The sequence below is a fragment of the Phialemonium atrogriseum genome, assembly GCF_030411735.1.
Source record: "Phialemonium atrogriseum strain 8032-3 unplaced genomic scaffold QBC33scaffold_18, whole genome shotgun sequence".
Classification (NCBI taxonomy): domain Eukaryota; kingdom Fungi; phylum Ascomycota; class Sordariomycetes; order Cephalothecales; family Cephalothecaceae; genus Phialemonium; species Phialemonium atrogriseum.
In genome coordinates, this window is record NW_026848155.1 from 524,763 (window position 1) to 539,490 (window position 14,728).

A 14,728-nucleotide genomic window follows, 5' to 3' on the forward strand; every position below is an offset into this window, starting at 1 on the left:
GATGTTTACTTTCAACATGGCAATCTCAACTGGTATAATATGTTTTGTTTTGTCTTCGCTCATATCCTGACTTGCTAAGCCAGTTACCAACCCTTGCAGCAAGAACCTAGAACCTAGAACCTGATCGCCAATTACCGTAACTTCACATAGAACGTCGCCCGTCCACCCAGCACGACGGTCTAAATCATCACTTGTGGGATGGATGAATATGGTCAAATTGACAGTGCCTTCACTCGTCATCCTCGTCCAGGTCTGCCATGCTGGTGTCCGCAGGCGCTGCTTCGTCCTCCTCAGCGATTGGTCCGGCCGGTTCATCCGCCACATCATCGTTGTCACTGCCCTTGTCACTGCCCTTCTCGGGCTTTCCCTCTTCTTCCTCGTCGCTCTCTTCCAGGATTCTACCCCTTCGAGAGCGTTTCGCCTGCTGCCGTCGCGAGACGGTCTCTTCCTCACCCTCATCATCCTCACCTGCAACATTGCTGTTGTCCACTTCCATTGTATCAGAGACGTCGTCCCTCGGAACGTCATCCGCGTCTGAGCCAGCGGCGCCTTCTCTGGCCAAAGCCCTCTCGGCCCGTTCCAATTCGTCGTCATCCTCGCTGCTGTCCTCGACAATCTCGGCCGACTTGTAATTTCCGGCCTGTCCCCGACGGCTGAGCCTCTGCTTCTTCTTGGGCCGCTCTTCACCAGACTCGTCGCCCTCCGAGTCGGCCTTCTTCCGGCGGGAACGACCACCCTTCTGTCGCGGCTCGCCAGTGCCCCTGGACGACGCTTTCCCTCTCTTCTTCGCCTTCTCGCCGGCCTCGCCGACGGATGACTCGAGTCTGGTCCGTTCTTCGTCGTCACGCTGCTCGGCAAGCAAGCGGTCCCGCGCGGCAATCTCTTCGCGCTCTTTCCGGATCTTTTCCTGGCGCTCGCGGAGTGCCTCCTCCACCTTGCGCTTCTCCTCTTCCCGGCGCCGCAACTCCGCCTGCCGCTGCTCCATGGCTGCAGCCAGCTTCTCCTTGTTTTTCTCCTCGTACTCTCTCTGGCTGGCGAGTGCTCTCTCGAGCTGCTTGCGCTGTGTATTGCGGGCCATGTTTGCACGTTGCTCAATATCGTGCTTGGGGTAAGGGGTGTGAGGCGAGCTGGCAATCTCGTCGAGTACCTTGATGGCAGATTCAAGGCCATCCGCCGCATCCTGGAGCTGCAGCGAGTTACGCTGGGTCTCGTTGAGCGAGTGGATCATCATGGCCAACTGGATCTGAACGAATGCAACGTTGAACTTGAAGTGTACTTGCTCAGGCGCAACAGCAAGAGCCTAGAACATCCCGGTTAGCACGCTGCCTCGTGTGAATTAGTCCAGGTTGACGGGCTCCTACCTTCTCGGCGCACTCCAGCGCCAATTTGTAAGCGTTCATAGTGCGCTCAGAACGGCCCTTGTTCAGCCATACCCGGCCCAGGCAAGACAGAATACCAGCATCATTCGACTTCCCCTCCTTGGAGAGGGCAATCTCGTAGCTCTCAATGGCCTTCGAGAACTGCCTGAGCTCGGCATAGATATGTCCGAGGTTGACAAAGACGTGTGGGTCTTTAATGGTGTCGCGGACTTTGAGAAAGATTGGCAGGGCATTCTTGTAGTCTTTCTTGTCTTCCACCAGAGCAATTGCGATGCCTTGCGCGGCGTAGGCGTTCATGGGATCGAGCTGCAGGGCCTTCTCGAAGAATTCTACCGCACGCCCGTAGGTGGCGCTTCTCTTCTGCTTCTCCTGATCCGTTTCCCTGCGCATCTCTCGCGCCGTTACGAGCCACATGTTGCCCATTCCAACGAGGGCGTAGCGATCGTGCTTGTCGTAGTTCTGCAGGGTATGTTTGTAGTGGCGCAGCTCGGGGTCTTCTGCAATGTTCGCTGGCCTCTTCCGGGAGTTGACCTTTCCTAAGAACCAGCCGTATAAAGCGCGCACCTCGAGGTCGGCGGGGTTCTCCTGGTATAGCTTCGCAACCGTATCTGGACCCTCCTTGTTGGGGTTCTTCCGCAGCTTGATGTATGCTAGGCGGATCTTCGCATCCGTGTAGTCGTCGTGACGCTTCAGCAGACCTTCGTAGACCTCGACAGCCTGATCCGACATGCTGCGCGATTCATAGCTCCGGCCGAGGTTGAAGCTGATGGTCGTGACAAGAGCATCGGTATCCGTATCCTCGTCCCTTTCGCCGATTCTCATGCAGGCACCGAGAGCGGCCTCGAACATCTCGCTGGCAACCTCGTGTCTCCCCGCCTGCGCGTAGAAACATCCCATGTTATTAAGTAACTGAGGCGGCAGGAACTTTCGGAGGGCGGCTCGAATGACGGCCTCATCCTCGATGTCCGTAGGGTATTCAGACTCGGGTATCTGGTCGGTCTCCAGCTGCTCTACTTGCTGGAGGCACTGGAGAGCCTTTTCGGGATGATCAGTCTCGTACAGCCGAGCGAGGTTCAGGAGGACTGCTGGATCGGGCGATAGGTTCTTCTTCGTATCCTTCCATGCAGACCGGACACTCTCAAGGAGACCGATAGCCTTCTTGGCCTCGGCGCTCCTGTCCTCTTTGACGGCCGCATACTGATTCGTAAATACCTCCTCGGCGTACAGAGTCCCAAGCAGGACCATGGCCTCGTAATTCCTCGATTGCTGAATCATCTTCTCCAACCGCAGCTTCGCCTCTCCCAGATCGTTCTTGAGCACGGATAGCTGGGCGGCGCCGAATTTAGCTGGCAAGTAGCCTCGTTCCGTTCCGCCTCTAGCATCATCTGCTCGGCGGTAGTAGTCGCTTGCACGGTCGGCATTGCCATCATAGTGCTCCTTCCGGGCCAACAGATACCAACCGTCGCTGGCAATGGCATTGACATCCGTGTACTGGATGGCCTTGTGCGCCAAGGAGTCGACGTTTGCGAGCGATTTCCGGGACAAGAAATAGCCGGCGAAGGTCGCGCAGGTAAGGGGCAAATCCTTGTCAAGCTTGAAGGACTTCTGGGTGTATTCTGTCATAGCTTTCTTGTAGAGCCGGATGAAGTCGGGGCTGTTTGTTGGGACATGCCCACTGGCGTCGAGGTAGTAGAGGCCCAGGAGAATGTTGGCAATCTTGGACTCTGGGTTGATCTCAAGACACCGTTCCCAAGCCAATTTGGCATCATCCTTAAAGCCAAGCTGCCAAAAGCAACAACCGATGCCGATTCTCGGGTCTGGGTCGACAAGGTCAGGCATCTTGGCGAGGACATCTTGATATCCGGCCAAGGCCTCAGCGTATTTGCCAAGAGAAAACAGCGCACGCGACTTGCCCATCACTGCCAGCATGTTCTTGCCCTGGGACACCCGGATGGCGTCATCGAATGACTTGAGGGCCGACCGCAGAAGCTCGGCCTTCTCTGAATCAATTGCACCAGGTGCCGTACTAGACGCCTTTGATGGTGTCTGGAGCGAAGCTCTGAGAAGATAGAGAACGCCTCGAGCGAGGAAAAGAGGGGGGAACGCCGGGTTGATTCGCGAAGCCTCGTTGAGAGTAGATGTAGCCAGTTGGAGATAGTATTCCTTTGTCTTCGCCTCGGAAACCAGTGAGCCCTCGGGGGCGACTCGGGGCGCTTCTCTGCTCTTCCAGAGGTACATCCAACACAGGCAGCTGACGATGCTCAGCTTTTCCCTGGGGTTGCTGACCTGCATCGCATTGGCGCCTCGAATGAGCATCTCGATAGCAAAGTCGACCTTATGCAGTTTGGCATAGGCAAGGGCGACAGTCATCCAGTATGTGCGGGCAGCACGCTCCATCTCGAAGAGGGTGCAGAGCTCAGTGGGATCATCGGCCAGCTCCTCGAGGCCGATTTCCACAGCCTCATCTTCCTGGTCTTGTACGGGGATATCGATTGTAGAAGGAATGTCGGAAAACCGTTTGCTCTTCGGAAGGCCGTTTGGCACGCCGGGGGCGCCACCATTGACCTGCGCACTCTTCAGAATTGTCGACATCTTGATATCATTGGCTTGCTATCAGCAGTAGCAGAGGTGCAACTCGAGTAGGTGGGATGAAGGGGTGAGGAGACTTGATGCTAGCAGTCGGTCATGCAAGGATGCGCGGGTCTGAGAGAGGAGGCAAGGTATTCGATGGAGGCAAAAAAAGAGAGGAGGCTCTCGTCACAAGACAATTATTAAATTATCATTGTGTGCAGTTCCTAGGTGAAAATAATGGCAACCACCAAGGAGGGGGGGGAAGAAAGGACTGGGTAGACAGGCGTAGGGTGCGCGTCGGGTATTTGTTGGTTCGCGTCAAGTTTTGAAGGTTTACCGGGAAGGCTGCGTGCGATCATCTGGTTGAGGCTGATAGTGAACTTTGGACAGACCCCTGTCACACAAGACACACTGCGCACGGACCATAGTCATAACCCCTGTCAATAGGTATGCAGGACAAGTGCTTCAAGACAGGAGGCTTGGTGATAGATTCTTAAACAACACAAGCTTTCCGCTTGCCTTATCTCTCTATAACCAACTTGCTGATAATCATCTTCAAAGGCATCGTCCTGGGCCAAAAACGATTCTTGATAACACTTGGAAGAAAGGAGGCAGCTTGAATCATGAAATACCATCAACTTCATGCATGGCCAGCAAACATCACTCCCACACGCAATAGTACATAATCCATGATACCGCATTCAGGATATAGATCCATGATATGGGATTCGGGCCAACATCCTGGATGCGATTATTCCAGGAAACTGGCTTTGGATACTAAAGCCGGGATCATTGGCCACAAACCGTTCTAGTCACCGAATAGAAGTAGCCATTTTTGACAAGTGACAATATTTATTCTTCCGCAGCTCCGACGTGGTCCGCAGTACTCTGCTGATGCTACCATCTTCGCGCCCGAATACTAGATGGACCGGGCTGGAATCCAGTTGCGCTATTTATCGTCTTTCGGCGCGGCCGAAGCAGCGAGCAATGGATGCTGTCTGCCCAAGTCGATGTTTTGAAGACCTTGGATCAGATATTGTTGCGAGCAGACAAGGCTCTCTAGTAGCGTGGCGACCAAGGGACCAATGACCTCACTGTCTAGGCCATCAAGACTTGGTTCTGCTCGACTCATCGCGAATAGGTATTAGTCGGAGACCAATGGACCGTCAGGAGTAGACTGGTGCGGTGGGCAATACTTCGAAATTGGGAGATCTAAGCCTGTCCCCCGCTCTTACTGACTTCCAGTCATCAGCCCAGGTAACGGTTCTATCAGCGTCCTCGTGAAAAAACCTCTTTTCTGCGGCACACCTTTCCCATTAATTTGTTCCGCAAGTCTAGTATTCTTGTCCGATTTTGACCTTAGCCTTTCCAGGGTATGAGAATTTGCGTTTTCCTGGCGGTGTGCTTGCAGAATCATGCAAAGACGGCGGGCGAGACTCCGAAGATCAAGTCGAGGAAGGTGTCGTATGGAGTTGCAGCTTGTCTTTCGTTTAATGGCCGTGCTGTTTTGGCGAACTTGGAGACGTGGGCGCATAGGTTGTTGGCTCATCAATAATTTCTTAGCTGGCATCGTCACCGGGCACTTCCGCGGGTGGGACCTTTCTACCTTGGGGCTTGTGTCGTATAAGCGTAGCTGACAGAAGTGGCTCTGCATATCCCTCACCAAGAATAAGAGCCATTCTCTTGCGGAGGAATGGGTAAGGGCTCTTTTGGAATACTATCGATATCATGGTTGTCGCCCGCCCGTTGAACAGACGGCGCTGCGCCCCACTTTGCCTTCTAGTGATCTTTAAGCTGGTCCCTCAAAGCATACGACTGCCCCTCCCATGGTCTTGGAGGTTCCGAATTTGCTTTCGACCCTTTTTGAACTCTTCGTATGAGTTGGTCAGATTCATGGATGCGATTGGGTACTGGTGATATTCCATCTTTCCCTCCTCTTCTTCTGATGGGATAGCATAATGCGCAAAGAAATTGATATTGGTGCCATCTGTGGTGAAAGTCATGATCTCTGCATGGTTGGCTCGGTCAGGTTCCCTGATATAAGACAGGGCCTGGTTCCTTGTATAAACAAGGGCGCATCCGTAATAGGCCCTCTGCAGCCTTGTTTCTTCCATATCTTCCCCACGTCCCTTCCACTCCCCAGCCATGTGCGGCAACGTTAGGGAATGATGGTCATCTTTGTAGAGGACAGCCCCGCTGACATGCTCGTCAACTGGAAACGGACGGTACTTTTCCATCCGAAGGCCCTCGATAAAGTCAGGTTGGGGAGCAGATAGGCCATTGTTAAAGCCAAGGTCTTTTGGAAAGCCTGCGAATGCTTGGTTGAAGACCTTTTGGTAACCGTCATCGGCGCCGTCGTCAGTAACGTACTCCTTCAGCAGTTTCCGCACTGCCTGAAAAACTATGGTAGCCTCATTAGTAGCATATCCAACTTTGTTGGCGTAGCGCTTGCATGCTGACTCAGGGGCGGAAGGAGTGGCACCCGTCTTGGCAAGTCGTTCAGCGGTATCCTTGAGGTTCTTAGGTGGCTTAGATTCCAACGGGTCAGGAGTTGGGAGTCTGCGACTTGGAAACCCTGTCTCTCATGGCGAGAAACATGCCGATGCGTTAAATAGGGACAGATTCTGTCCTTATACTCAGACTGGCCGACATAAAGGGCTGCTGCTGACAGCCGCGCAAGTCGTTGGCTTGGTTGTGGAGAGTTCAAATAGACGTTTTGACTCGGTGCTTCGGGACATGGTGGTCGGTAGGAAGAACTTGCTTAGATGCATATGATTGGGCAACGGTGCTCGACGTCACTAATGCGGCTCAACCGCCTGAGAATGATTCGCTGGTTCTAGCTGCAAGGGTCGCAAGACACGCACAGACTATCACTACAACCCCTGTCAATATGGGGAGCAGTAGGTCTACTTCAACCACATGTCTTGCTCTTGTTGGTAAACACCCAGCATCTGTCGCCAGTTTTAGCCTGGAAACTTGGCAGACATGACTGACACAGGGGAAAAGAAAATAACATGGGCGTGATGACTCTATTACTTTATGTCTCGATGTCTCTTGGCAGAGTGTTCATCCCCTAGGAGTCTATGTGATCGATCTGTGCAGTGATTGAAGTCGTGTTGACAGAAGCTGTATGACTAGGTATGTAGTAGTCTGTAAACAAGTTCGGCCACTTTTTTTTGCATTAGGTAGTATCTGGCAAGGTCTACACTTATATATTTGTTGATTTTATGAATGCGATGGCGGCAGGTCATTAGATCAGTATCCTTCCCTCCATTTTTGCGGCCTGGGGACACGGGAGTTATGAGCAAAATACGAAGGTGCCTACATACATCTATTTCCTAGGAATTCTCCTATTTCCCATGTTTTTTATCGATAGGAGAGGTACTTACAGTTCTTAAGGTATCGAATGGGGCCTCGGCCTCTCAGGTCCTTTATTGATCCCGGGCGTACCACCTGCTTGGACAATAACAATATCTTGGGTACCCGGGATAGGTACCTATTGTTTTCACTTCTCTCTCCCATGCAAGTCGTACTCCTCACCCTGTCCTTCACAACCTAGTCTGCCTCCTTTTCTTCCTACTCTCGATACAGGTAGTCATCACATCACACGAATATTCCTCGACCCTTACTTCGCAAGGAATTTCTCAATCATCACCTCGACCATCACTTCACGGAATATTTCTCAGCCTTCACGGCCTTCACAGCCGCCATACATCTCCCGGCATCGCCAATCCGTGAAAGGTACATCTCATTCGCCGATTCCTGCTTGTGGTTTCATTCACCCATCTCACATAACTTGCAGGTCACTTATCTTGAAACAATCTTGCCGATGGCTCCGATTCATCTCCCAGAATTGGCAAAAGCCAACTCTACATTGGCAGTACCCATCGCGGCCATCTCCTTGGAGGCTACATCGCCAGCCTGGCATGTGCCCTTCACTAAGCGGGCACCTCCCGGCTGCTCTGGTTGGAAATGCTTAAATGGGGCCCAGCAGTTTGGCATCGTCCTCAGCGTTGTGGTTACAGTGTTGACGATATCCTTCCTTTATTGGTACCTCTACGTTAAACAAAGCAATCGAGGCCAAACAACTGCGGAGGCATGGCGAGGCACATCTGGTATCTTTGGATCCACCTTGGTCGAATCCAGAATAACGATACCCTTGCGATCTAGCATGGCAGAGGTGTCTAGAGAAGTGGCCTGGCAAGAGGGACGAGCAGAGCCAGAAGTAGAGCCGTCCCGGCAATTCGGTCAGTCACGCAGCAGAAGCAGAAGCCGTGCCAGGAGAAATTCCCAGAGAGTCGCTCATATCCGGATTATTTACGAAGAGCCCGACTCTCCAGCACCATCACCAATCACGAGGCCGCAGCAGGTACTTCTTCCACCACCACCTCCACATTCCATCCCACACCTACCTTCTGGGGGTGGCATGCCTCCAGGATTGGGCATGCCTCCAGGAGCTGGCATGCACCCGGGAGCAGGCATCCATCCTGGGGTGACAATGTACCCTGGAGTGGGCATGTACCCTGGCATGGCCATTCCGCCCCAGATATTCATGCCTCCTGCGCCAGGCATGGCTCAGCCAACCGCTGCGTCTTTCCAGCATGGACCGCATCCAATGGGTTTCGCAATGCCTCCACAGCAGCCACCAATGCCGCCCAACGTTCCCCTAGGCCCTCAACCCTCACAGCCTTCCTTTCCTTCTTCAAATTCTCATCCCAATGTCGCCACTCCCAGCCAGGTACCGCCTATGGCCAATAATAAGGATCGAGGGCAGCGGAGGGCCTCGCATCAAGGCCATCACCAGCATCCTCCAGGGCGACGAGCATCCTGGATTAGGAGGGTCTTCAGCGTGCCGTCACCAGGCTATTGTTCGACTGTTTCTGATTCCGACTCGCCGCCCCCGGAGGTTCCTTCGCCGAGGCGTCCTCGCCCCCGTCGTCGGCGTGTCAGGCGACAGCGTCCGGATAACAACGATGCGAGCGAGACTGGATGGGCGGAGGAGCGCACGAGAAGGCAGCAGGACGAGGCAAACGAAGAGGCGGAGCGGACGGGGGCCCTGCTGGTTGCGAGGAACCGGGCCGTCTCCCTGCAAGAGCGTTCTAGACGGTCACGGCAACGCAACGTCCAGCGTAGTGCCAGTGGAAATGCCTGTTCGCGTTCTAGAAGGAACCGTCAGTCCAGGATCTATTCAGATTATGAGACCGACAATTCGGATGCCGAGCCACGTCAATCGCTCGAAACAGCACGCAGAGCTTGCCGCCGACGGGCGCCACGGCCGACCTCGCAAATAGATACATCTGGGACCGAAGATTCTGGGCCGCCAGATAATCGATCCCTCCTCCAAGTCTTGCCGAGCCTGGGGTTTTCTCCACCGCGACACCCAAATCGGCAGCAGCTTTTGTCTGATCTGGGATCGCCAGTGCCATCCGACATCACGTACGGCTGGTCCAGAGAGCCTAGCATGGGCAGTGGTACAATTCGAAGCACCGCCACCACGGATAGTGAGCCATGCGAAACACATCACCCGGGCGACTGTAGGTGTGGAACGCGCAGAGCCCCAAGGGTTCATCGCAATTGAGGCCCAGAGGACCCTGGAGCTATCCATGCCCGGAGGCGAGCCCCTAGTTCTTGCTCGGGATGACATGAACTTGGCGGTCTAACTTTTCAGTCAACTTGCTTTTTGCTCTCATTCCTTGTTCTTCTTTCCCCCCATCAAAGCAGCGACGAAACGCACAGGGCTGGGCGCCGGCGGCGGCACATCAGGGACCATGCCGAGAAAGACGAGCAGAGTCTGCGCCTAGAGCCACTCATTGCTCTACTGGGGGTCCTCGCAGCAGCTTTCTTTCTCTTTTTGCGATATTGTTGCACCGAGTGACAGGCGACTCGGTGGTAACCCAAAATGAATAATCAAGGCTCATGTAGCCAAAGATGAGAAGAAGCCAATAGGGCTAAGATGGGGCACACGACGGAGGCCAGTGTATAGGCCACCATGAAGGCCACTGCAGGCCGCTTTGCTGGACACTTTAGAGGCCATGAGAAAGACGAAAATGGAGACGATGAGGCAATGAAAAGAGTAAGTCCAGGTCGTATCAAGAACAATTAACATCAAGCTAACCAATCCTACCAAGGGGAGCAGCAAACAAATCTCTTGGGGGCATTCGGCTAGAATGCCAGAACCCATTACCTTTTGCTATCCGGTTGTTATTTCGAGCTTTTCGGCCTGCGGGCGGCGAGATGCTGCAGAGGAACTTGGGCACTGCTATTGAGACTCCATTCGTGTGGTTTTGATGCCATCTATGCGCAGACTCGATGAACAAAAATGGCGTTGGGAACTCGAGGATACAACCTATATGACCTCCTAGACAGATATCTAGGTAGAGTCGTTGCGTTTAATGGCAATGGGGATTGTGTTCTCACGTCCGTTCTTCTAGAGTCGTAACCCAACGGGGTCAAACTTGCAGCTACCGAAGCTCAGGGGTATTCAGTAGGAGGTTGATACAGTGATACGGGCATCTAGCCGGTGGCCTAATGATGCAGTGAGAACCCCACTTGCCACCCCGCCCCCACTCTTTAATCAGTGCTGACCATCAATCTCTCGGCTTGAACCTCAGCCTTAGCAACAACTTCTCCATGGGGCCGAAGGATGAAGAAGACACTGCTGCTGTGTTTTATACACGGTTTCAAGGCAAGTCCATCGCGACAGCCCGCTGCTGAAGATATGCGCTAACCCGTGCAAAGGGGGGTGACTCGACCTTTGGAGACAACTATGCATTCACCGAGCACCTGCGACAACTCGTCGCGAAGCAGCTACCAAAAGTCGACGTCAAAGTGCTTGTGTATCCAAAGTATGAGACCCGCGGCGACTTGGGAGATTGCGTAGAGAGATTCCGAGACTGGTACGCATGCTCGTTTTTGAACCCTTGAAAAACCCCCATCCCATCCCCCTCCGCTAAATCCCAACCCCAGGCTCCTGGAGAAAGTCATCGACCTAGAAGTCGCCGCCGGCACGTCCTCGCCGACCATCGACCCCTCCGTCCACACCGTCCTAGTAGGCCACTCGATGGGCGGCATCGTGGCGGCTGAGACCGTCATCGCGCTGACCTCCGACCGTCCCGTACACGGCAGCACCGACCCGGCCAACGACGATCTCCCCGAGGCCGCCGCCGCCGCCGCCGCCCCGCCGCCGCGCCCGCGCTCGCCCACCCCGAACTCCCTCATGTTCCCCTACGTCCGCGGCGTCCTCGCCTTCGACACCCCTTTCCTCGGCGTCTCCCCGGGCGTCGTCGCCCACGGCGCAGAGGGCCACTACGCCACCGCCTCCTCGGCCATCTCCCAGCTGGGCGGCATCGCGGGGATCTGGGGCGCCGCGGGCGCCGCCAACAAGGCCGCTACGCCACCACCCGCGCGGGCCGCGCTCCCGGCACCGGCCGGGGACAAGGACAAGGACAGGCCCGCGAGCCCGTGGGCGCGGTGGGGCAAGGTGGCCATGGTGGCCGGGGCGGTCGGGGCGGTGGCGGCGGGGGGCGCGGCGGCGTACATGAACCGCGAGCAGATCACGTCCGGGCTCGGGTGGGTGTCGTCGCACCTCGAGTTCGTCGGGTGCCTGGGCCGCAAGGAGGAGCTGCGGCGCCGCGTCGCGTACATGGTGCGCCTCAACCGGGACGTCGGCGTCGGGTTCGGCAACATCTACACGCGCCTGGGCAAGGCCGCCGGCTCCAGGACCGCGAACGGCGTCGTGGGCACGGTGCTGGGGAGCGAGAGGACGTTCTGCGTCGTGCCGAGGAAGGACGAGGCCGGCGAGTGGAGGGTGGCCGTCAACGATGCTGCTACTGACGAGACGTTGGCGCATATGTGTAAGTCTGGATCCGTCCCCGTGGATCTTGCATTGGGGGCGTCACGCTAACCGGCGGGACAAGCAATGTTCACACCGAGGGATAACCCGGGATATGCGAGGCTCGCCAGCGATGCCACGCAGCTCATTACGCAATGGGTGCGGAATGACTGGTACGAGAGCAGCTCTCAGGATGCGATCGCTGGGTGATTCTCAAATGTGACGGCACTGGAGTACTGGGATTCAGGGATACCCCTTCTTCGAGATGATTAATTATACACTGGAACCAATCGTGCTCTATATCGCCCGCCTTTGGTACTCCGAGGGATTGCTCCTTTGTTACCTTCGCCGGTTCCTTACAAAGATGCGAACCGGGAGTGAACCTTTACGCTGTTGACCCCTTGGTGATGCAAAAATTGCAAACCGGAACTCCGTATCATCCGCGCTCTCCCCATCCGAGCCCCTCTCCATCCGCAGACTTCCAGTCCTCTCTTATTGTTCCTTCTTGGCCACCGAACCACCCAACTGCTTCCGCCGTTGCTTCACCATGTAGGTATAGAGCTTTGGCGCGCCTGTAGAGAAAATCCCAAGTCAGTTTCGACGCGCAAAAAAAAAAAACCAGCCGAGACTTTCGGGGGTTCCACAGAGAAACTCACCCGGCGCGTACACCGCGGCGGCGGCGGCCAGGGCGTACGGGGCCCACCAGGCGAGGCCCCGCGCGGGTCCCGTAGCGGCGAGGTAGACCTCAACCAGCTCGCTGGAGATGCCGACGGGGTAGAGGACGATGAAGGCCGAGTAGCGGAGCCAGTGCAGCCAGTAGGGGGGCGGGCTGGCGTCGCCGCCGGTCAGCTTGGCCGTGAAGTAGCCGTAGCGGATCAGCTCGGTCAGGCTCCAGGCGCAGAGCATCGACGAGTAGGCCGGGCTGGTCGTCACCGAGGGGAAGGGGTAGGTCACGAGCCACATTAGGAAGAGGCGGCTGGCGACTTGCATCAGGGTGGTGAAGAGGGGGGAGGGAACGATGCCTGGTTGCGGGTGAGATTGCGGGTTAGCCTTGCGACTTCGATGGTGTCGGCTTGGACGAAAACAAGGAGGACAAGGTAATAGCACGGGGAGGGGAGGTCAAGACAGTAGGACGAACCGAGGACGGAATGCAGTATCTCCAGTGTTGCGAACGTCTGGGTAATTCGAGCAAAGTTGTCGACGGCGAGGGGCACCATATGCGGCCCCTTGAGAAGCAGGACTGCGACGACTCTCCCAAGTATCGTGGTCCATGCTATCGCCGAGGCGGAATTGTAGGCAATCAGGTAGCCCTTCTTCAGGGCCGAGCTCGAGGACGCCATCGTGCTTCTGGGATTGACGATTTCGGAGCTGCTTCTTTCCCAGTTCCGAGAAGATACGTCGAGGAGATCGAGGATCGATTGTGAAGTGGGCGTTGAGGTGGTGAGTTTTGAAAAAAAAAAAAAGCCAGCCCAACACTAACACAACAATTCCAATTTGTTGGCCCAAGATTTTTTATCACATGGAATTGCACTGCTGCGACCACAGCAGGGATAGGGGTCTGTGCTAGTGTGCTAGCCTGACGACATCTGCAAGGCGCGGCCCGCGTGGGAAGGCACGATTTAATGAGGGGCAGCTTGCTTGCTCCCCTGGATTTGGGCTACCTTGATGGCCAGCAACATTTCTTCTCTCATACACCATGATCGCACTGAAGTTATGGGTATCATTCATTGTCCATAAGAAATCTGCGTTAAATGTCAGGGGTATACTGAGACACAAACGCCACCTGGTATGCTCGTCGCTTCCTCTTCCTCTTGCTCTCCCTGTCCTGCAATTCTAGCTCTTGCTATTTCCTCTCCACCTCTTCCTTCCAATAGTAATACAATACTTGGTATATCATGTTCGTTATTCATGACGCATAAAACTCGTCAAAATGAAATAGATCTTCCGCTTCTTCCACACATCTCTCCTAGCCCAACTTGACGTCTGACACATCCTCGCAACTTTCCGACATGCAGGACGCAATAATGGATGCCCCATAGCAGAGATCAGACGGGGACTGCTTGCGGACCTTCCTCACGTGGGTGGTTGTCGAGACGTTGCCACGAGTTGTCGCGCGGGGACCCGGGATGGCCCCACTTCTCTGGCCACTTTGGTCAAAATTGCCGTTTCCGGCCCCTAGTCCTTCTTGACGATGGCCCTGAAGATGTCGGTGATTCTCCGCCCGCCGAATAGGTACTGGTTCGAGTGCCTACCGCAGTAGGAATTGGCATTCACAGTGCGGGAAAGGTGGTGGTCCCTTGGGCTATGCAGATGGAATGGCGACGAGTCGCCAGTGAGGCTCCGGCGAATCTAGAGCCAGAGTTAACAAAACTAGTGTTCGCTGGGCTGGTATGTTGGGGTCGAGATGAGCTTACCGTGTCGGTTGACTTTGGGGTCGAGGTGTATGTGGGGGCGGTCGCGACTCGATCTGCCTTGGTCGCTGTGCCACCGAGGCAGAGCGGCGAGGGCGCGGAGGCTCGCGATGAGGAAGACATCATGGCAGTACGCATCACAATGATGTCGGATGTTTCAAGGTGTGTTCTGTGCAATTCTGCGCTGTAGATATACGCAATTGCAATGAACGCTTGCTCTCCCGGGGGTGCGACTCGCACGCCTGGTGCAGCAGCAAGAGACAGACAGGGAAAGACGGCGGGGTTGGGAGTCGAGGACGACAGTAGCAAGATAAGATGGAATATCAGGAGAGAGAGCGAGAGAGCGAGTATAACAAAGGGAAGACTGGCTTTACTGCGCCGTTGGGCAGCTTCTTATACCCGCTGCTTGGCCATGCATGTCAGCCTCTCGTCCCCAGACGAGTCCTACCGGATCTGCATGTGGGAATCGGAATCGCTCTTCGTGACCAAGGGCGGTATTGGAAGCTGTCACGTTTGGACCCAATCAGCTTGTTGGG

The 14,728-nt window shown here is 55.2% G+C and overlaps 6 protein-coding genes across 6 annotated transcripts; 2 read left to right on the plus strand and 4 right to left on the minus strand.

Moving 5' to 3' along the window:
- Positions 1–26: 26 nt before the first annotated feature.
- Positions 27–4,317, minus strand: QBC33DRAFT_543854 (tetratricopeptide repeat protein 1). The gene is made up of 2 exons (XM_060428403.1): positions 1,362–4,317; positions 27–1,300 (listed from the first exon to the last, which is right to left on the minus strand). The coding sequence occupies exons 1-2, from the start codon at positions 3,969–3,971 to the stop codon at positions 230–232; spliced, it is 3,681 nt and encodes a 1,226-aa protein (XP_060281970.1). The 5' UTR covers positions 3,972–4,317; the 3' UTR covers positions 27–229.
- A 1,353-nt stretch (positions 4,318–5,670) lies between these two features.
- QBC33DRAFT_590598 (uncharacterized protein) lies at positions 5,671–6,496 on the minus strand (the record flags this gene model as incomplete). The annotated part of the gene is made up of 1 exon (XM_060431616.1): positions 5,671–6,496. A coding segment is annotated over one exon (744 nt), but the record flags the coding sequence as incomplete, so codon positions are not given.
- Positions 6,497–7,595: 1,099 nt separating this feature from the next.
- QBC33DRAFT_134471 (uncharacterized protein) lies at positions 7,596–9,992 on the plus strand. The gene is made up of 2 exons (XM_060422075.1): positions 7,596–7,691; positions 7,753–9,992. Exon 2 carries the CDS (start codon positions 7,780–7,782, stop codon positions 9,526–9,528), a length of 1,749 nt encoding a protein of 582 aa, XP_060281972.1. The 5' UTR covers positions 7,596–7,691; positions 7,753–7,779; the 3' UTR covers positions 9,529–9,992.
- Positions 9,993–10,593: 601 nt separating this feature from the next.
- Positions 10,594–12,090, plus strand: QBC33DRAFT_590608 (uncharacterized protein; the record flags this gene model as incomplete). The annotated part of the gene is made up of 4 exons (XM_060431617.1): positions 10,594–10,635; positions 10,689–10,846; positions 10,917–11,803; positions 11,867–12,090. The coding sequence occupies 4 exons, from the start codon at positions 10,594–10,596 to the stop codon at positions 11,989–11,991; spliced, it is 1,212 nt and encodes a 403-aa protein (XP_060281973.1). The 3' UTR covers positions 11,992–12,090.
- On the minus strand, positions 11,877–13,280 carry QBC33DRAFT_543868 (tyrosine phosphatase-like protein). Its single transcript, XM_060428404.1, has 3 exons — positions 12,920–13,280; positions 12,438–12,803; positions 11,877–12,353 (listed from the first exon to the last, which is right to left on the minus strand). The coding sequence occupies exons 1-3, from the start codon at positions 13,119–13,121 to the stop codon at positions 12,274–12,276; spliced, it is 648 nt and encodes a 215-aa protein (XP_060281974.1). The 5' UTR covers positions 13,122–13,280; the 3' UTR covers positions 11,877–12,273.
- A 676-nt stretch (positions 13,281–13,956) lies between these two features.
- QBC33DRAFT_560681 (uncharacterized protein) lies at positions 13,957–14,315 on the minus strand (the record flags this gene model as incomplete). Its single annotated transcript, XM_060430082.1, has 2 exons — positions 13,957–14,130; positions 14,196–14,315. 2 exons carry the CDS (start codon positions 14,313–14,315, stop codon positions 13,957–13,959), a joined length of 294 nt encoding a protein of 97 aa, XP_060281975.1.
- Positions 14,316–14,728: the final 413 nt, after the last annotated feature.

Excerpts from the sequence above, each read along its gene's own strand:
- QBC33DRAFT_134471 (XM_060422075.1), top strand. The coding sequence starts at position 7,780 with ATGGCTCCGATTCATCTCCCAGAATTGGCAAAAGCCAACTCTACATTG.
- QBC33DRAFT_543868 (XM_060428404.1), bottom strand. The coding sequence starts at position 13,121 with ATGGCGTCCTCGAGCTCGGCCCTGAAGAAGGGCTACCTGATTGCCTAC. Across the intron at positions 12,804-12,919 it reads GATACTGCATTCCGTCCTCG|GCATCGTTCCCTCCCCCCTC; the intron begins GTTCGTCCTACT and ends ACCCGCAACCAG. Across the intron at positions 12,354-12,437 it reads CGCCGCGGTGTACGCGCCGG|GCGCGCCAAAGCTCTATACC; the intron begins GTGAGTTTCTCT and ends TTTTCTCTACAG.
- QBC33DRAFT_543854 (XM_060428403.1), bottom strand. The coding sequence starts at position 3,971 with ATGTCGACAATTCTGAAGAGTGCGCAGGTCAATGGTGGCGCCCCCGGC. Across the intron at positions 1,301-1,361 it reads CGCTGGAGTGCGCCGAGAAG|GCTCTTGCTGTTGCGCCTGA; the intron begins GTAGGAGCCCGT and ends GGGATGTTCTAG.